The sequence below is a fragment of the Ciona robusta genome, chromosome 3, assembly GCF_009617815.1.
Source record: "Ciona robusta chromosome 3, ASM961781v2".
NCBI classification, from domain to species: Eukaryota; Metazoa; Chordata; class Ascidiacea; order Phlebobranchia; family Cionidae; genus Ciona; species Ciona robusta.
In genome coordinates this window covers 1,240,454-1,262,044 of record NC_143237.1, presented here as the reverse complement: position 1 = coordinate 1,262,044, position 21,591 = coordinate 1,240,454, and the positions used below count along the sequence as shown (strand labels likewise).

The following is a 21,591-nucleotide window of genomic DNA, read 5'->3' as shown; positions in this document are numbered from 1 at the left end:
TACAGAATTGTTGGGCAGTCGTTGAAATGCTGTGTAATTAAAAATAAACTAAGAATACGAAACAATTGAGAGAAAACCACATATATTTAATTACAGCCCTTTAGGATTTTCTCCTATTCCCTTCAATCCATGAGTGATTTCCGTAACGTTTTAAGAACTAGGTTATAGCGACGCCTTGCAGAAATTCTGTAAAGGAAAGTTACTCGCTAGGTGTCAGTGTTCTAACATTACTTCTGCCTTTGCGAGACTCCCTTAGAATACAAACTCTTTTTAAACATAATATTTCATCTGTTTTATGCATGTTGGCTTGCATTTTATAATTATTTTATTAACAAGAGAAAAATAAACGAATTTAATAATATAATAATTGGTAATTGGCCAACTGTGGCCTCATTCTCAGGTCCCATGGCATGCCACGCTGCAGGACCTCACCAACGTAGAATAATAATATAGTAGGGTGGGAGAAGATGGTACACCTTTAAAACAAAATATCCAAAAATCCTGATCTTGTTTTAAACCAATTAACAACAGTTCATGGGAGTCGTGAAGATACGGTTTTATAATTATTTCCTTTGTTTACTACCAAATGTGACAAGAAAGTAGAATAAAAAAGGTGTCCCATTCCCCCCACCCCTACTATATAATAATACATGTCATGTCATGTCACCACATACCAATTGCGTTGAGAAATTGACTAACATAGTTCTGAATAGCATAAGTTCTTGAACAAAGTTTAAAAACTCCGTATGCGCCAACAACGGTCAAAATCCCGATTGAAACCATCATTTCCCGAATAAGTCGCCTCATAATAGGATGATTGTCAATAACCTCTTGAACGATTGAAGCTCCAATGTTAGAATGAGGGAACTTTTTGTCGGGCACGTTTTCACCAAGGAAGTTACATAAAGGTTCCCAACCATCGTTGAGATTGTAAACCAACAGCTGATCTTTTGGGACAGTCTGCGGGGAAGCAGGATTTAGTTTTTGGCATTATTGGGTATATTTAAATCGTTTATAAAAGAAAGTGTATAGACTAAACAAATATTTTTCAACAAAAAACTGCAAAACATAATTGAATATCAATGTACAGTGAGCAGCGTTTTAATTAAATGTAATATATGGTACCCTGTATTCATTATCTAAAAAAACCAAAGCCAAAAATTTAATGATACATAGCCCAACGTCCTATATGTGGATGAGGTCTTAAGGTGTGGCGGGTAGAGTATCCGGGTGATAGTGGCTAAAATTAGGCCTTGAGGTTACATGAGGGTTGTTTAACCTATTAGGGAAAACAAATTGTGGGATTTGAGTTTTTGTAGAAGGTTTGTTACAGAATTAAGCATATAAATATATATGTAACTTGTGTATCATTTATTGCCACATAAACTTAAACGTCACTCGATTTTAAGATTTAATTATATAGTAGGATACTTTTCAAATATCCTGGTCGTGTTTTAAACAATAAACAACGGTATGTGCGGTGAGTCGTGGGAATAGAATTTTATAGTCTTTTGGGTTTACTACCAAATGAAATGAGAAAATATAATGAAAATGCACGCCATCTTCCCACACTGTACCATGTAGGCTATTTTATATATATATATACGTATGTACAGTTTCCAAAACAAATTAATAAGTGAATTAAGTTACATACTTGTAATATGAAAGCATTGTGTTCTCTGTATTGACGAATAGCTGTTGTTGGACTAAAAGAAAATCGAGACCACGGCCAATCTCTCCATGTACCAATGTTAGCGTTCACTGTCGAAACACAGCTTTGTTATTCGTATCTGGTTTAAAACAACAATTTCGCTTTATGACGTTTTTAGTCGATTTTGGACAAAGTTTTTGAAGTCTTTAACCTTACGTGATAGGGGGAAGTTGGGACACCTTTAGCACATACTATTCAAATATCCTGAGCGCGTTTTAAACAATTAACAACGTTCTAGGGGGGTAATTGACTCGTGAGGATTTTATAATTTTTTTAATATTCTTTTTTACTACCAAAAGACACTAGAAAATAAAATGAAAGGTGTCCTATCTCCATCACCCTGGAATAGAGTATGACCCAACTTCAAATTCAAGATGTTCTCCTAGTACAATGTAAAAACAACACTGGTTTTGTTGCGTCACATTTCCTTTAGAGTACGCTTGAATGTTCTATATTGGTCTACATAGGTGAGGTCATACAGCGTAACACTATCAACTGACCTGAGGTTCAAGCCAGAGTTGGCCCATTGATCCCAACTGCGGTTAAATTCTACCACAGCAGTGTAACGTACGTAGTTATTAATATATTTATATAGTATAGGTTGGGGGGGGATTGTTCACCTTTTAACTCTATATTTTCTCATCCCATTTAGTGGTAAACAAACATTCAAATAAATATAAAACTATATTTTCACGACTCCCATAAACCGTTGTTAGTGGTTTAACTTTAAACAGGATCAGGATATTTGGATATTATGTACTAAAGCTGTCCCATCTTCCCCCAGCACCCTACTCTAATTTAAAACAAGCTGAATGCTTAAATCTGTTTTGCTAATCGTGTCTTTAACAATGCCGTTTTAAAGACGTGAAAATGCTGGATCACAATGTGTTTTACACAATCCAGTAACTTACTAACTCTGTTTGACCAAAAGAAATATTGCCACCCGGAATAAGTGAGAACTTGCATAAGAGTTAGAATCAGGTTTGACTCAATCGTGTGAAGTTGTTTCCTTCCACTTCTAATCCAACTCTCTTCTTCACGGATAGTTAGTATCACCTTCACCAAACAATTAAAGTATAAATTAGGATCAAATTGATACCAGAATGAATAAATGAATGTTAATATTTTATTCTCACAGATCTGGGCAAAAGACATGGACACTGACCAATGTGTCAGGTTGGTGCAAATAACGCCTTGTTATAACGACTGTAGTTTCCGCGCAACGCAAGGACAAACAATTTACATACGTGGTAATTTGTAAATGGCCACTAGGTGTATGAAACAGACCACCCGTGTTATAACGACTGTCACTACCCCGGCACGCAATGATAAACAAGTTACATTCATTCATTCATTCATTCATTCATTCATTCATTCATTCATTCATTCATTCATTCATTCATTCATTCATTCATTTATTCATTCATTCATTCATTCATTCATTCATTCATTCATTCATTCATTTATTCATTTATTCATTCATTCATTCATTCATTCATTCATTCATTCATTCATTCATTTATTTATTCAATGCACATACCTTTGCATCAGGATATGCTTCCAAGATTTGCTCCCAATAAAGGTTAGCAGGTGCGTCTACAACCGCATCTACACCTTCATACATCCTCCTAAAATCTTCCACCGTTCCTCCGGATGTGAGGATGCGGTTCCACTCCGATCCCAAGTACCAATAGTTTTCTAACCAGTCGTAGGTTTTGTAACCGAGCATCAAAAACGCGGCATTCATTGTCTTGGTACCGGTTTTGCTGTACCCAGCAAAGATAACCTTCATACTGTCGTGTAATCTAGGAACTCTATGTACTACTGTTGGGTAAAATGAATAACGTTAGCACATAGTATCCCATAATTACCAATCGTGTTTTTAACAATACTCTTTTAGATTCGTAAGGAAACGACTATTTGATTCTGTAAACATTCTTGTTTACTATCAAATAGAACGATAAAAGAGAATGAAAACAAGTCCCATTTTACTTTAACCTACAATATAAACCATCTCGTAAATCCAACTACATTTACCTGACCATACATTCTCTAAAAAGTAGCCTAAAACAGCTTCTGCCCTTTTAGAATACCCGATGTTATCTGTAATATAGTAGGATGGGAGAAGATGGGACACCTTTTCATTCTATTTTCTCGTACATTTTGATAGTAAACAAAGAACATTCAAACAATTATAAAACCTTGTACTCACGACTTTCATAGACCGTTGTTAATTGTTTAAAACACGATCAGGATATTTATATATTTTGTGCTAAAGGTGTCCCATCTTCCCCCACCCCACTATATATTGTGTTCTCTACAAAACAAACCGATGCTGCAATACTGACACAAACTACTTAGAATTTAAACTAGATGACTTGACTTCGAACCTTAACTAACCGCGAAACAATTGATGCAGTACAGCAGTCGTGTTGAGTTTCCTAACCACCTGTAAGTAATACACACTTTGAAGTGTTGGAGCGGTGTCGCTTATTTTGGCTTAATTGCCACTGTTAAGCCCAACGAATAAATTTCATGATATTTAGATTTAGCTTGCTTTAAGTATGGGCATCAGAGCCGTGCCTGCTCTATGCTATACTTGTCTCACTCGCTAATCTATAAAACGTCGCAGTGGTAAATTTTTGGGCGTAACGCTCATTCTTTCTGAGAGAGTTTATAATTAGCCCCATACTTGTTTACTCCCAAAGTAACATACATGGTTGGTAACTCGTAAGCTGGCACGGGGTATATTAATATCCGTATAATATTGACTGTCGTTTTCCGGCCACGCGGGAATAAAGTATAAGTTACATTCATAGATTTCTACTCAACTTAATCTTACCATGATTTACATATACACTCGATAAGGTCAACTTAGCGCGTGAACTGACCGCAACACCGTCCTACCTTCCACCATATCCTGTATGCCAATTAAAGTTTACCACTGCTGTGGTCTAAGTTTGGAAATGGTTTAATCGTAAACATTATCTCCACTATACATGTATTGTTGTGCCGTTTCTCCTTTTGCTAGAGTAATGAAACCGCATACTTCGTGTACCATTGCTCCCATATTAGAGATTTAATGTGGTGTACAGTAGGTTGGGGTAAAGTGGCCCGTGTTTCTTTTCTCCTTTATCACACCATTTGGTAGTAAACAACGAACATTTACAGAATTATAAAACCGTATTCCCACGACTCTAAAACATATTTTGTAATAGTTAAAAAACGAGTGGGAAATATGGGCTAGTGTATGCCAACGGTTTCGTTTCACACCATCCTATAATATCAGTAATAAACTGCCAGGAAACAAACTCTATCGTAGAATACTCTAATACCTATACTTATCTATACCGATGTTTTGTACAAATCCCTTGCAACTTAACCTTTCATCGCTATCCTACGTAATGCTACACTACATGCCACTTTGTGTTATTTGCATTGCTTTATATTAAATGAACTGATGACTACTTTAAAAACCAATGTGTACATCCGGGAAATACGTAGGCATCACATTTCAGTGGTCGCCACGGACCTACACCACTGTAAAAATAGTAAAACTGATTGATCATCAGCAGCACCCAAACGTTGCCCAAAATATGCGTTGGTGGCCGCCTACAAAAACAAAGCTTCAAATCGGTGGGCCTTTTTAACATTCCAACCACAAATAAAGGAGAGCACATGTTTCGCATTGAACCAACTCTTAAGCTAAAACCTGTAAGACTCGTTTCACAGAAATATAAATTTCTGGTACTAGTAACTTACTTTATCTTTGCTGTATTTATTTATATTCTCTAATTTTGATGTGGTGGTGTACGTCGCCAACATTAAACATTAGTCAGAGGCTTTAGAATAGATATTCACCTACACAGAATAGATCAACCGTTTAACATGGACAATAGACAACCATCCTATAGTCACTCAGTGTTCCATTGCATTTAGTAAGACTTATCGTGTTTTGATTCTTCCATCGTTAAAACTGCGGCTTAAACTGCCAAACCCAAGTTACTGAAATAACTGTTTCATGGTGTATTAAATACTGTTACCGCTCTGTTTATGCTTGCAACAAACTACACAGATTAGTTTCACGCGGTCTGTTTGCAAAACATCGGCGGTTTAACAACCTTAAACCCCATGTGTTCTCATAAATACGTCAGCGACAACATAACAAGTAACTGTATCAACGAAACACTATTTTTGATCTCCATGTTATTATACGGTCGATGTATTGCATTTCTCTGCATTGAGAACGCATTGTAGAGTACTGGGGGTAGGATGGGACACCTTTAGCACATAGTATTCACATATCTTGATCGTGTTTTGAACAATTAACAACGGTCTAAGAGGATATGGTTTAATAGAAACATAACGCGTTGATAATGTTTATCATACATTCGCACTACAGTGCATATTCTATTGAAGATGATTGAAATTAAAATAATAGCCCACCCTATGTTCTGTAACTGATACTCTGTGCTGATTACAACAATGCAGTATCAGCTTATGTCGACAAGTTTTCCCATCGTAGTGAAATACATTCTTTCCACAGGAGCCCATTGATTGCTGGCCCCAGTGTTTGAAGCAAAAACATTAAAAACATTAAGCGGAGGTCCGTCCCTGTGTATTCTATTGAGTCGAGTACTATATAACACGATCCTCTTATGCTGGTAGACGCGGCGACATGTTAGTCTGTGTTATAGGATACGAGAGTTGTGGGTGGTGGTTTATACAGAGTGTGTCTTCTTGAGGCAGTTATGATGTGTGTTTGTTAGCTGCCTATGTGTTATATATGCATAAGTATGGACGCAAGCAAGCCTTCGCTACGCAGTAGGTTCCTGAAAGGGAAAAGGCAAGAAGCTGTGCAGGAAATTGAGGGATGGATCGCTTCAACAAGGGCAGATACTATAAAAGGTATCAGAGTTATATATACTCATATAATACATGAATGTATTACTATACTGGTATGCCGGTTTAAAGCACCAGAGTAACATGCATCGAAACAGATATTGCGTTGTGCAGTAAAAACACCAAGCTATAAAATGCGTTGAAATAGATGCTGTTTGCGTTGTAAAGTACCCTGCTTTTATATTTTGCTTGTGTCAAACGAAGACGAGTTTATAACTGGTCTAAGAATAACAAGACCCACTTCAATCCACTTTAGCGTTAAATGACTTGAAACTATGTTAAATGAAGCGCTATAGTGTAATGTTACGTTGGAACAATGGACCTAAAGTCTTTTGGTTCAAAGTAATTGGCTATACTTGTCTTGTCTTTTATCTGGCGCCAATGTCTTCAATTCAATGTGTATGCGGTTTATACAAGTTACAATCACAGCAAATTGGGTGATTCCATAATAAAAACTGTACAATGCATTTACATTGTGTGGATACAGCACAAGCTGCTGCTGAATTGTTTATAAATGAATTCTTGTAAAATTCTGTAAATTATAGATAGTTTTAGCGTGGGTATAAGATGGATATCGTTTGCCCATGATATATTCCATATTTCAATGTACGACGCGATTTTAAAGTTATGAAGACACGGTTATATAATTCTGTAAATAATCTTTGTTAACTACTATATAGGACGATAAAAATGAGTAGAAAACATGAACCATCTTACTCTAAACAACCATGAAAATATAACGGAAAACTTATATTATTTTACAGCTGGAGCGGCCCGCACTAATCAGCCATCAAAAAATATAACCGAACAAAAAATGCTTGATTCGAAACTATACGACATGTCGAAACAACGCTTTAATTTCGTCCTGCAATGCCAATGGCAGCGCAAACTTTTCATTGAGAAGCAGAAACGCAAAACAGCGGTGATGAGAGACTTGATGAAGAACGTGGATATTACTGCGACCTCAGAGAACCCGTTTTCTACCACTGCAAACAAACGAAGAGGAACCACCGTTATACCAGGTCCCCGGTACCAGCAGGTTATCCCTATGCAAGCAAAGGCAGCCACCACCGAGCCTCGACCAAGAGCAGCTTCACCTGCAGCCACCCGCTCAACGGACACCGACGTTTTTAGGTTTGTTACAGAAAAAGAGGCTAAAATCGCGCAGGAAGACGACGATAACTCTACCGTTAAAAGCAGTGGGAAGTCAGAACCAATTCGATTTAGGAGTTGGCCGATGTGCGACGCTCGATTCCATAAACTTAGTGCGTCATTAAGTAGTAATTATGATGGAACTTTACAAAAAGCAAACAAAACAAAAACGTACACGTCCCTGTCCTATAACACCACCGCGAAAGTTTTCTAACTTGTTTCGTTTACAATTTGCGTAATTTATTCTCGTCAATTTTCCCTGTATATGTAAATGGTGTTAGAAGATAACACATTTGAATTGTCCTCTGCCTTTTCAGTTTGCAGGTAAGCTAGTATCTGCACCCAGCATCCCGCCGACTTTCGTCAGTTTACCTTTTGCAGATGACAGCGAGTGTTGCAGACGCTGAGTCATCTGTGATAAATACAGATGATGGGGTTAAACTTTCATTTATTCTGAAGCCGTGACACAATGGTTAGCAGAATAAATGCTTATGAGTATACTGCTGTGGCAGTGGTTTGGCCACGTCTTACAGTAGTTAGCGTGTATGCCTGCGGCGCAGAGGTTACGGGTTCGAGGCTCGCTATTTTATTGCGAGTGTGTGTGTCCCTTATACGGGTTCTTTAAATTGTCAGCCAAACTTTGAAAAACATAAAACAACTCTCCTAAAATTCTCACCTACACAGTTACATACAGGGTAACTGATACTGTTCATTCATATTGAACAGTACATATATATTTTATTCCTTCGGTTTAATACTTGTCATTGTTTTATTCCATCTTTGCATTCCTTACCGTCTGTAATTGGCGTATGCGTTCCAAATCAGACGAGCGCGCAACACCATGCGTTGCCAGCTGATTGGATAAAGTGGAATTTTCGTGACCAAGTAGAATCACGTGTTTTTCAGTGTTGTCAAGTCTGATTGAAAGCTCTTCATTCCGTTGCTTAACAAGCTGGAAAATATCACAGACTTTATTATAGTTGGTTATTTATCAGTGACACAGGAAATGTTGGCGCGTCTATCTATTAAAGTTTATGGGTGCATTGATGCCATTGTGGAGGTTTCAAGTCACTGAACGGCAACTGGTTTAACTTATAAGTGGTCTCTTATGGGTTGTATACGATGCAAGTAATATAATAAAATATAAAAAATTGGGAAAATTTACCAAAAACCTAAATATAGTAGCGTAGGGGAAGATGGGACACCTTTATCCCAATATCTTGATCGTATTTTAAACAATTAACAACGGTCTAAATAGAAGTTTCGGGGATGCGATTTTAAAATTCTTCGAATATGTTTTGTTTACTACCAAATTGGACGAGAAATTGGAATAAAAAGGTGTCCCATCTTTCCCCATCCTACTATATGTGATAACTTAAAAGCGGACATGAGGTGTATAAAACGGAACACCTGTGTTGTAACGATCCGGAATCCCGCCACGCGAGGACAAATAAAGGACATTTATCATCGTGTTTGCCTTTAAACTATACCTCTAAACTTTTACTCAGCACTCCGTTTTCTGTCTTTATTTTATTCTTTTCCATTTGTACTTCGTGCATGGCTTCTTCTAACTCGACTACCTTGCGTTTAAAGTCACCTTTGACCTCATTTAACTTATGTCTAAAATAATATACGTTAAGCCTATATTTTGCATTTTAAAACTGGGCACTATTACCGTTTACGTTCTAAATTCATCTCTACATCATCTTTTGCTCTTCTTAACATCTGAACCTCTTGGTTCAACTGAACATTGAACTGTTCCAATTCTAGAAGCCGAGCTTTTAAATGTTCATTAGTCTTTCCTGTTTCTTCTTCAAGGATAGATTTGCTCGTCAAGGCTGCTCTTACATGTTCCAATGCATCGCATATACTTTTCTGTGACTTTAGTTCGTGTTCTAACCACTTGGTACTGCAGTCTTCTTTTAGTTTTAAACTCCTGTGACAAAGATTAATAATCAGGTTAAATAGTGTCTTCGTTTGTTTTTAGCAATACTCACTTTTCAGGAGTCATTTCACAAGTGCTTTTACTAATGGCGTGGACGCATAGACAAAAGCAAATAACAGCAGCAAGCCATGTCCCGAATTCAGCATTGGAAAAGTTTCGAACCCACACGGAAAACGCCAAGAGAGAAACGAACAGAACTTTTGTAAATCCGAACAGACAAGTTGCTACAGTGCTTGGGAATAAGTTAATAACTGCAATGCATTGCTTAAATAAAGCAAGCAAGCACTGGTTACACGAAGATGCAAGATACTGAGTAGAAACGTACATACTTCTTTTCAAATCGCTTCTGTGTCTTTTATTGTTTAAATCCAAGCGTATTGAGCATCTTAGCGACACTTGCCGCCAGGCAGAAATAATAAATTACAAATTTTAGCAGTAAACCAGAAACTTAACTATAGCTACATTTGTAACCCAAAAAATACTGCAAATTTTACCAGTTGGTTATTGCGTAATAACCAATTATTATTTAACAAACCAGTAATCAGTAAATAATCCAAATGTTTGCATTATTTTATTGGTTTAAAAGACGTTCTTATATTTTCTTTTTAAAAACATTCGTCGAGCAACGGGGTGTATTAAAATGATTTTTACACAACCAGTCAGGCATTAATTTGAGCTCGTATTTTTTTGGCAAAATTTCGACTGGTGGTTTCCACTTAGATCTTAGAACTTGCTTTACGTTTGTTAATTCCTTCATGGTTGTTTGGTGTAAAAACAGATACTGGAAAGGGTTAATAGGTTATTAAAAAAGGGGAAGCTTTAATACTGCGCAAACTATTGGTTTAAATGCATGCGTTGTATGTGAAGTCTAATTATTGTTTAAACATGTTTTAGTTAAATAGCTGCAAATCAAAATGTGTCCAATGAAAACGTACAATAGGATATATATTTGTAATGTTTAAATAAGTTGTATACTTCTTTACATTCGTAGATATATTTATAGCCTATAAAAGCAATAGTTCATAGAAAACATAAATGAATAGTTTAAGTAAAAAGTTTTAATGTATAACCTTGTTTAACCATTCATATTGCTTAAATAAACGTATGTCTTTTCACATTCGTAGAAATTTTATATTTAAATTTACCAATGGTTCATGAGATCGTTATTTAATTTATTAAAAATGAAGTTTATAGATATTGGGGTCAATCTAACAGACCCGGTGTTCCGCGGCTTGTACAGAGGAAAGCAGAAACATATAGATGACTTTGAAGATGTCCTCCAACGAGCATTTGCTGTTGGAATGGATAAAATGATTGTCACTGGTGGATCTCTCTCTGAATCGAAAGAATCAATCAAGATTTGCAAAGAGAATGAGAAATTATTTTCTACAGTTGGTTGCCATCCTACTAGGTGTGATGAGTTTAAAACTGATCCAGATACTTACTTTAATGATCTACAGTCTCTATTAGCGTGTAAAAAAGTTGTAGCTGTGGGCGAATGTGGTCTTGATTATGACCGGCTCAATTTCTGCTCTAAAGAAGTCCAGTTAAAGTATTTTGAGCGTCAGTTTGAACTTGCTAAAGTTTCACAACTGCCTATGTTTTTGCATTGTCGAAATTCACATCAAGATTTTATGGATATCATGAAAAGACATAGAAGTAAAATAGTGGGCGGAGTGGTTCACTCTTTCACAGGTACTGTAGAAGAAGCAAAGGAAATCATTGCACAAAATCTTTATGTAGGTATAAATGGATGCTCTTTGAAAACCAAAGAAAATCTGGAGGCAATGAAGTCAATTCCTAGTGATCGTTTAATGATAGAAACAGATGCACCATGGTGTGACATACGAAGAACTCACGCTGGTTTTGAACATGTTAGTACTAACTTTCCAACAAAGAAAAATTGGGAAAAAGGCTCATGTGTAAAAAGCCGCAATGAACCCTGTCATATTGTTCAAGTTGTTGAAGTAATGGCAGGTGTCAGAGGCGAAAAAGTGGAAGATCTTGCTGAGATTGTGTATAACAATACAAATAAACTATTTTTTGAATCTACGAGCCATATTTAATTAAACAACTAAAAAAACAGTACATTTATAGCGATTTTATGTATGTTTAGAGTCAGACTGCAGATCTCAGGGTGCTGGGTACTAATTCAGTAAATTCACTATACACATTTTGCCATTTTATATAATGTCATCCCACGTCTTTATAATTAAAAAATTGTGTTTTAGAGTTTTAGTAATAATACTGGGAAACAGTTTTGCATAGGAAATATAAATTAACTTTAGATGGGGTGATAAGACAAACTTATATTAATATAATGAAGCCAAGTACCAATGCAAGGTAATATTTAAATTTTTAAACAACCACGGCCTATATAATATTGTTTTATGACTTGACCACAATTTATGCTGTTAGTTTCATTTCTAATAAGTTCCATCAACAGGAAAGTTTATTAGAATAATGTTGTTTGCATTGGTTTAATATTTCGCTTGGATTGACAGACTGGTTAAGAATTGAAGGAACACTTGAACAGGAGGAAGTATCGTAAGGTTGGTTCAATATTTATTTTACTAACCACTGTCTGCAGGTGTTAAGTTTATATACCACTGCTGTGGCACAGTAGCGCGCCTGCCTGTAACCTAGAGGTTATAGGTTTAAGGCTCGACGCTGCTACCATTGTGCTACCACAACACTGCTACCATTGTGGGCTTGTGTTCAATTGAGCAAGATACTTAACGATAATTGCTCCAACCCAGTGGTTCCTCATGGGTTGTCCAAAAATTGTCAGCCATACAATTGTCATTTACCTTTCTATGAAAAATTTAATGTTATATTTCTTTTGCATTACCCCGAATACTTACTTCATCTCCCAGTAATTTCTATGAAAATATTTAAGGGGATTTTGAATTGCAACGTTGTAAACTAATGTGTAAACATGTATTTGTGTGACGGTTTGTTTGATCTTGTTTGTTCAGTCAACACGTTGGTTGTTTTATTTGTGTTTAAGCAGAATAATTATTCAAACACTAAATTATAAGTTCTTGTCGAGATATAGAAGTATTGTTGCTGGGTTTCCACTAATTGCTAAGCAGCCAATCCTTGCTTAAATAGTCCCACACCTGATGCTGCCTAGAGTCAGTGGTAATGAATGCCTGGTTTATATCATAAAATACAAGAAGTGACAGATCTGTCTGTCTTTTAACATTTATTGGACGTCTTTCGTGGATATGTGGTGTGGCTGCTGCAAGCCAAGGAAAAACAACAAACAGAAAAAGCTTGTTGTACGTTTAAAGCATTCTGAAGCGAGATACAAATTATCAGAAATGTGTGAGCGGCCAGAAATTGTGCATGAGCCTATGAAGCCTGGTTGTCCTTGTATGTGCGAACATTGTATGCTGGGTGGTTGCTCTTATCACAAGTTGGTAGGGCTAGACGGGGAGAGTTATTTATCCATTAGTGATGATAATTGTAGTTTAGACAGCTGTGATTCTGTGTTTGATTCATCAACAGGTAATGTTCAAAGAAGAAGTGAACTGATTTTATAGTTTTAGTTTTTGGTGGACTTTTTTTTTACTTTTTAACCCAAGTGCTTTTTATCTTTGAAATGTTTTTACTGACTGTCGTTTTGTTGCTAATTCCCTTCTCAGTTCTCTTTGTTGTTTTATTCATTTTAATCTTTGCTTATGTATTCAAAGATAAATAAAATTTATGTTATATTGTTATTTAATATTTATTTTAGGAAAAAGTGTTATATTTTCAAATGACACTTTTATACAAAATGGCTTTTCTTTATAAACACATTTTAAATTGAATTTTTTTCACTTTGTTTTAATTGATTTTTAACGATTTCCATTGATTATCAGACCCAAAACCTTCTCTGGGAAAATCATTAGTTCGTCGCCGGAGATCTTCCATTTACGATCATTTCTCACAAAGTTTGAGACGACTCTCATCATCCAAGGCAAACAGAAGGTTGGTTTTAGCTTTTTATAAAATATTTTGAGCTGAATATGAAGTTTAGTTTTGTAATCAATCAAGTGCATGCAGACTGTAAAAGTGTATATTATAGCCTATTATACATATTTGTTAATATTTATTAATTTGTTTAAAACTTGGTGTTAATACTTTTGTTTAGATTTTTTGTTTAGATTATTAAAATATTTTTAGTTACCAAACTTGTAATATCTTATTGTAATATTAAATTTTGTTTTTAATTGGGTCAATTAAAACTGTTGCATCTCATAAAAATGTAAAAGTGACAGAAAAATTAAAAACATGCAAAATTTGTTGAAATAGAGAGAAGTACGGAAAACCTTATTAGCACCCTACTTTCGTTAATGTTTGCATTTGGTCAACATGAACCTTTCTTTGCATTAGGTTTTTATTAAATGTGTTTTAACTCCCACGTTAATGTTACCTTTAGAAATAACACTTTAGTATAGCATTAGCATTTTGGGACGTTTTATTGGCGAAATTTTTATGGTGTGTCCAGTTGAATTCTTCACCACAGTTGCTGTGCAAACAAAGTGAAGATTGCTTTGTTTGCCATGGCTACTTTAATTTAAGGTTGTGGTAACGTGGTAAGATATGTGGTTAACAAGTAGCCAGTAAACCGTATTATTCTGCAGATTGTCAGCTATAAGTGACAGGTTATGCGCAAAGCCATCGGAAAAATTACCCAGTGAAGGTATGTGCTATGAATTATTTATGTGGTATCAAATTTACATTTTAATTTAAGCACCAGCCAGTTTTAACGTTACTTCAGCTACGAGGTTCTATGAATTTTTTATGATTGACCGCCAAAAAGCATTGATTGTGCCAATACTGTTCAGTTAAAAAAAATAGGAGTATTGATCTCTTCTGTCTAAATGTGAAGATTTTTTTGTGTAACTTAATTAAAACATAATTAATTATTCATAGCTCCTATTGAAAACATATCCATAATCCTAAAACCATGAAAGTTAAACCTTAGTATTTAGGCTATTTATAAAAAATACTCATTTGACCTAGGTATGCTTAAAAAGCAAACTTCTGATAAATCTGACCAACTGGGAATGCCATCCAATCCAGTTTCTATCGGTAAAACGTCAGACAGTTCGCCTCTGAGGCATTGTGAGTCCCTACCATCGTGTACCTCAGGTCGGGACACACCTGATAGCTTCTTGCCACCCCTGGGACGCTCGGAGGAGATGATTGATTTAACTTTGGACGAAGTAAGTTTGTAGGACTTTATCTAATCTTATTTGCTTTGTACGTAATAAGAAAGGTAAGATATCTTTTCACTACGTTGGCGTATTGGGCCAAAGCTTGCCTAAATCCCAGGTCCTTGACAAGGACCTCACCCTTAAAGAATAGAATAGAATGTTGAAGTATGTCCAGTATATCTGAACGCAAGATATAAGCATCTATCCTTGGCTGAGCTGTCAAGGGAAGATCTTCCATTCATTACAAATAATGCTCTTGTCTTCCTTTGTGCAAGCCCACACAGAATAAAACACCTAATCCAAATTTAAAAGTTACATTATATGATCCCTGAACCAGGTATGAACACAGAAATGTTGATTGTGTAAATTTTTGTTTGTATTTCACCCAAGTACTGTAAGGTTTATCTCATCTAAGCAAACTTTAGTTTATGAAGAAGTTGAGGGCGGTGTCTTCTGTCAATACTGCTGATAAATTCACATTTTAGAGATAGTTATTTACACACAGTGTGTTAATAACCTTTTTCAACTTACGCAAGTTTCGCAAAGCACCAAAATAAATCTAGCTTTACACTAATACACGATAATTTAATTGTAACATTATAATAATAAGAAAAAACTAAAACTGTTTATGCTGATGCAGTTTATATTTTTATAAAAAATTGTGTCAACTTGTTGTTAATCTAAGCCTAACATGTAAAAAGGCATTACAGATAATTTTATAATAAGTAACCAGGGAATACGAATGCACAATGGAACACCAGTTGCAGATAAATGTTTTTAATTTTTAACACGCTCAATCAGTTTAAATATCTAATGCTTAAACATGTTATACATTGCATTAGGTATTGTCTATGACAGTTTTTACAAGTATTTTCTTCGTAGGAAATGTCTGCAAATGACTTTGCTGGTGATCTGATGGACAGATTAAGCTTGGATGGTTCAGGTAAGTAGATAATAGCTGTGTTATTATGTTTCCACATCAAATAAAATCTCTTAAAAGTAATATACACGGTAACTCTGGCATGAGGTGTATGAACACCAGTGGTATAACGACTGTCATATTCCAGCAACGCAAGGATAAAGCAAGTTACATTTATTCATTAATATTACTGGGCTAAACAGATTACAATAGATCTACTTTATAGGTGCTGACAGAATCATGTCATTGTAATTAAACTGGAGTGTGGTGTAGTCCTACGGATGTAATAAATACATTAGGCCTGGATTGCTAATAACAACTCATTGGTAGTTGGAATCTAATGTACATAATTATATTGTGCATTGGAAAAACAGAATAAGAACTGTGGTTTTCGGTAGTTAATATTGTGTATGCTGTATAACATTGTTGTAATAATTATAGAGAGTTTATTTTTAAACCTTTGATGATTAGTATATAACATGGTTCAATTAATTATGAAAATAGTTTAATATTTAAACATTTTAATATTAAAAAATACGTTCCTGATTTAAAGTGTGCATTATTAATGTGTGGCGGTTAAATTGTAATTATACACTTTTTAATAAATTTTAATACACGGTAATAAATTTCCATTAAATATGTAAACTTTTCCACTACTTATTTTGATATGAAGTCTAATATAAATAAAGCACATATTCCTCTTCTAGACCATGGCGATGATAATGAATGTGTGTATGGCTTGTTCATGAAAGAACACCATTGCTATGATCTTATCCCGACCAGTTCAAAGTTGGTGGTGTTTGATACAAAACTACCAGTGAAGAAAGCATTCTACGCACTTGTAGCAAATGGTAATGTTAGTTACTGGTTAATTTGGAAATCTTGGTTAAAAATTTTATTAGCTTTTCTTATAGTACCATTAGTAGGTTAGACTTAAAGTAAGACGGTCCATGTTTTATTGTTTTCATTCTCTTTTATCATTCCATTCAGTAGTAAACATAGAATATTCACAGGTTTATATGACCGAATACTATTCTACCAGTATCCATCTTACGATATAAATGTTTACAGTTTACCTTTATTTCTTTGCCAACACGATAAAATCTTCTCAGGGCTCCGTGCTGCCCCCTTGTGGGACAGCGACCGCCAGGAGTTTGTAGGAATGCTGACGATCACGGACTTCATTGTCATCCTCCACACCTATTATACCTCACCTCTTGTTAAGATGCATGAACTGGAGGAACACTTGATCGCAACATGGCGTCATTCGCTCAACACAACTAAACTGGTTTCCATAGAACCAGATGCAAGGTAAATTATCAATATGGTGTAAAAAACAAATAAACAATCAAAATGCAAGGTAAATAATTCGACGCAACATGCAAGGTAAAATTTGGTTTGGTTTATTTTGGCCAGGTTTTGGCCCATTGCCTTACAGGAATTCGTATGAAATCTAAGACTGGTGTTTGAAGTTTACTTATAAACAAACCTTTTATTTCATTATTCCTACCTATTATTAATTAAACAGGTACATGGTATAGTCTTAGTAATATCATGATGCAAAACCAACTTGTTTTTTTAATTTATTTTTTTAATATGCATTAAAACTTAAAAGTATAACAAACATACTTCCTTTTAAAATGTAAAACAAAATTACAACTCTTTGAAGCATGCTTGTTAATTTGGTTCCGTTCATTTCCTATGCTAATGCATTACTCACGTTATCGCGTTGTGATATGAATGTCACTTACTCCCATGGGTTTTATAGGAAGCTTGTGGCATTCATATTGCATACAGAACCTCAATGCATCTTCCATATGACTGCTTCCTGCATTACCTTGAACAAGCAATTTTCACGAAAACTTTTTAAATCATTTTAATTGTTTTTTTGACCTTTAAAAAGAGACCAGTGTATGTTTTTATTTTTTGTTAGACACTTGCTGGCATTTTCCTAATTAAAATTAACTTTTAAAGAAAAAACATGTTTATTCCTTAAAAAAGGAATTAACATAATTATAAATGTATTGTTCTTGAATATAGACCAAGTGTTGTGGTAATTTTTTCATTGCATTCTATCTTTAGTTAAATATTATGGTACAATGAATGCAGAATGCATGTCTGTGTAGTTTGTCCTTCCAAAATAAAGTGGTTGTGACATTGATACATTCTTAGAATATTTTCTCCACTTTAAAGAGCTTCTAGGCTTGCCTGAAAACATTCAACCAACCATACAATGCAATGCAATAGTTATGTTACTTGTTCAAGCTTGTCTCAAAGAACCATTCGAACTGTAATGTTTTGTTACATTCAACTGTGACTTTGTGTTAGATTGGAATAATCTATTATTTATTATTAAGCCATAATTACACGGAATGACGCAATTGGTGCTTATTATATCAGTAATACTGATCAAAAACATCAGTAATAAAAATAATCCAATACTGGGTTTAATGCAAGAGATACAATTATCAAACTTCTGCTGCTAACTGATTAACTTTGTAAATTCGGGCTCATGTCATATAGTTTCTTTTAACTGTTTAAGAACTGTTATTGCGTCCAAATAGCATATATAATAGCACAGTATATTGCGTCCAAACTACATATTGCGTCCAAATACTAGTTTTACAACATAAAGTTTACCTCTGTATCTGTCGCCAGATTTATTATGCAAATACAAGTCTACGATGGTTCTGTAAAAAATAGACTAAATCTTTAAACAATACTTAACATATATGGTTCCATGGTTTTCCCATCTGCCTACATCACAACTTAACAGATGATATTCCTTCCCACAGCTTATATGAAGGATTGAAACATCTCATTAAGAACAAGATCCATCGGCTTCCAGTGATGGAGGCAACTGTTGGAAATCCTCTGTATATCCTCACACACAAGCGAATACTCAAATTTTTGTACCTTTTTGTAAGTGAACTGACAGGTTTTGTATTTCTATTCTATATGAGTGGGTCCTATGGTTTGGCATGGCCTAAGACTTTAAATTTGAGCCTGGTTTTACTCGTTCCGTGAATCTTACTGATCTGGTGCTGATAAAGTGAGCCAATTCTTGTGTAAAGAGATACAGTAAGTACCTGGTGCTACGAAATTGTAACAGACAAAAATCAAGTTCAACAAATTGTATAATATAAAAAATATCTGTTTCTCCTAAATGGCATCGTCAGTTTCTTCTTCAATGGGAATTAATTTCTATTTACACAGTATTGCTTCATTGACTTATAATGCAGGTTCAAGACTTGCCAAAGCCTGAGTTCATGAAGAAGACATTAGCTGAAGCGAAAGTGGGAACTTACACAAGTATTTGCACCGTTACTGAGGACACTCCCATCATAGAGGCATTGCGTCTCTTTGTTCAAAACAGAGTTTCTGCTTTGCCTGTGTTGGATGCCCAAACAGGTATACAGGCATATGCTGAAATGCGTAACAAATTTTTACTTCTAGTTTTTGAAACAATTTAGAAGTAGTTTGAGATTTTAGGGGTAGTTTTGAAACTTTTGTTTTAGTACTAGTTGTACAACTTAAAATGAAACTTACCCTACTATTAGGTGTCTATACAAACAAGCAGAGCCAAAGCATATTTCATTCACCACATTAATCAATGAGGTTCCCTATGTTTGGTGATTATAACCAAGGTTTTTTTAAAGCTTAAAAAACAAGATAGCTAATTGAGTTTACGTTCTTGGTCCGTTGTATTAGTTTTAGTACCAGCCACAATGATACTTATGAATATTACTCCGTTTATAAACCTAAATTAATATTGTGTAACGCTTAATTTATAAGGTTGAGTAAATCAAGATTCTTTTTTCAGGAAAAGTAGTCGACATTTATGCCAAGTTTGATGTCATTGTAAGTTATTTTTCTAAAGTAACTGTAATAAAATCAGTGAGTTTGATCCTGATCTTGTGCTATATAGAGTGGTACGATTCGTGTGTAATGAAACACAGCAGGGTCTGGTGCTACAAAATATGTATCAACAGAGCAAACTTAAGTCCCAAAAATTGTACAATATAAGAAAGAGATGTATATTTCGCCAAAATGGCATCGTCCGTCTCATGCAAAAAGAAATACCTAATTTTTCTGGTTAACTGCTTGTTCAAAGTTTATTTTTTTCTGATGTTTAACATGATTTACCTTTATATGATGTTTCAATAGAATCTAGCTGTTCAACGTTCTTACAACAACTTGGACGTCTCAGTGAAACAAGCATTGTCACACCGACCACTCCGGTCACATGACGGTGGGGTGTTACGTTGTTATTTACAGGAAACCATCAGCGCTATACTGCAACGAGTTGTTCAAGCTGAGGTGCTCACGCTTTATGTGATGTCTGTTTTGCTGGTTTTGTTACACATTACGTATTTTTACATTGAGGCACTTGTTTACTTTGCTAAATAAATAATACAGAATTAGGGCAACGTCAGTTGTTACACCTCTGTTTCATAGACCTTATGCCCGCTTACATGTTACCACGTATGTAACTTTGTCGCAATCCAGCTTTGCTGCTGTATCATTGTTCGACCATTGCTATATACAGGTTCCTAGCTTTCGCAATTTTGATAATTTTTCTTTCTTTCCAGGTTCACAGATTAGTGGTGGTAGATAAAGAAGACAAAGTGATTGGAATCGTGTCTTTGTCAGATCTACTGAGTTTCATAGTGCTTAGACCATATCGAGAGGGTTAAATTTAGTTACTGCTCTCATCAAATGCCTTGACTTGGATCAGAATTATTTTTATCACTTTTTACTGAATTAATTTTCAGAGTTTTATGTCATTCTTCATGATGTATTGCCAAATTGTTACGCTAAGCTCTTTAGTGTAGATTTTATGTACTTAATAACCAGAAATTTGAATGGGGTAGAAAGTGTTCTAGTGGATACATACTACTTTCGCCATAAAAGGGTTGCAGCAATGTTCGCCAAGTGATAAAAACTCACTTCGCGCTTGGATTATAAAAAGTTATTTTTTCTACAAGCACTGATATGTTTAGTTAAAAATGTTCCTTTTTTGTAATTTTTTCGGTCCAATCAAAAATCATCTGCAAAGGGCTAGTATTTGCTTAGGACAATTTCCACATCTAAAAAAGCAGGGTTTATGCCACCCTTATGTATTGGTTCTTTATATTGTACAACCTCTGCTATATAGTAGGATGGGGGAAGATGGGACACCTTCGGTGCATAATATCCAAATATACTGATCGTATTTTAAACAGTTAACAACGGTCTATGGGAATCTTGAGCATATAGTTTTATAATTCTTTGAAAGTTCCTTGTTTACTGCCACATAGGACGAGAAAATAGAGTTAAAATGTGTCCCAACTTCCCCCACCCTACTATGTATCTTTTTTCTGATTCGATCACACATTTTTATGCTCTGGATTAATTACTGAACTTTTTACATACTTCTATCAGTAGGTTATGTTTTTGGTTGAATTTTGCATGGATGTCATTTGTATCTTAACTAATGTTATATATAGGAAATTGAGTTTCATATGAAATCTATGGGTGTACTTAGTGTACAAGTGCTTGTTTTTTCGGGCTCTTGAATTGCATTGTTAAATGTATGCAGTTTTGAAGGGTTATGTTACTTTAATGTGGTGGTCGCATACTTTGCAAACATAGCTTCACATATTCCAAATGAATTGTCACCACAGAAGTGTTAATAATTATACAATCATGCTTTTGATCCTAGCATGTGCATAACAACATCTTATGGTAATGTTTTGTATTATGTAAGCTTCAT

General features: G+C 35.1%; 5 protein-coding genes across 6 annotated transcripts; 3 read left to right on the top strand and 2 right to left on the bottom strand.

Annotated features, from left to right (window-relative positions):
- Positions 1-307: 307 nt before the first annotated feature.
- On the bottom strand, positions 308-3,904 carry LOC149737484 (uncharacterized). Its single transcript, XM_089874289.1, has 4 exons — positions 3,252-3,904; positions 2,623-2,767; positions 1,655-1,761; positions 308-960 (listed from the first exon to the last, which is right to left on the bottom strand). Exons 1-4 carry the CDS (start codon positions 3,501-3,503, stop codon positions 664-666), a joined length of 801 nt encoding a protein of 266 aa, XP_089730415.1. The 5' UTR covers positions 3,504-3,904; the 3' UTR covers positions 308-663.
- Positions 3,905-6,344: 2,440 nt separating this feature from the next.
- Positions 6,345-8,068, top strand: LOC149737483 (uncharacterized). The gene is made up of 2 exons (XM_089874293.1): positions 6,345-6,619; positions 7,378-8,068. Exons 1-2 carry the CDS (start codon positions 6,487-6,489, stop codon positions 7,977-7,979), a joined length of 735 nt encoding a protein of 244 aa, XP_089730419.1. The 5' UTR covers positions 6,345-6,486; the 3' UTR covers positions 7,980-8,068.
- LOC149737482 (uncharacterized) lies at positions 7,068-10,155 on the bottom strand. Its single transcript, XM_089874283.1, has 5 exons — positions 9,763-10,155; positions 9,441-9,701; positions 9,256-9,385; positions 8,559-8,717; positions 7,068-8,177 (listed from the first exon to the last, which is right to left on the bottom strand). The coding sequence occupies exons 1-5, from the start codon at positions 10,035-10,037 to the stop codon at positions 8,079-8,081; spliced, it is 924 nt and encodes a 307-aa protein (XP_089730409.1). The 5' UTR covers positions 10,038-10,155; the 3' UTR covers positions 7,068-8,078.
- A 355-nt stretch (positions 10,156-10,510) lies between these two features.
- LOC149737481 (deoxyribonuclease TATDN1-like) lies at positions 10,511-12,156 on the top strand. Its single transcript, XM_089874284.1, has one exon. It carries the CDS (start codon positions 10,865-10,867, stop codon positions 11,774-11,776), a length of 912 nt encoding a protein of 303 aa, XP_089730410.1. The 5' UTR covers positions 10,511-10,864; the 3' UTR covers positions 11,777-12,156.
- LOC149737480 (5'-AMP-activated protein kinase subunit gamma-1-like) lies at positions 12,113-20,742 on the top strand. 2 transcript variants are annotated; one of them, XM_089874265.1, is made up of 12 exons: positions 12,113-12,262; positions 13,577-13,685; positions 14,342-14,400; positions 14,724-14,926; positions 15,800-15,860; positions 16,544-16,687; positions 16,949-17,147; positions 18,632-18,758; positions 19,079-19,247; positions 19,660-19,697; positions 20,004-20,156; positions 20,429-20,742. In XM_089874265.1, the coding sequence occupies exons 4-12, from the start codon at positions 14,726-14,728 to the stop codon at positions 20,531-20,533; spliced, it is 1,197 nt and encodes a 398-aa protein (XP_089730391.1). In that variant the 5' UTR covers positions 12,113-12,262; positions 13,577-13,685; positions 14,342-14,400; positions 14,724-14,725; the 3' UTR covers positions 20,534-20,742. The 2 variants fall into 2 exon arrangements, with proteins under 2 accessions (XP_089730391.1, XP_089730390.1); XM_089874264.1 differs by lacking the exon at positions 12,113-12,262 and adding an exon at positions 12,995-13,223.
- The last annotated feature ends 849 nt before the right edge of the window (positions 20,743-21,591 follow it).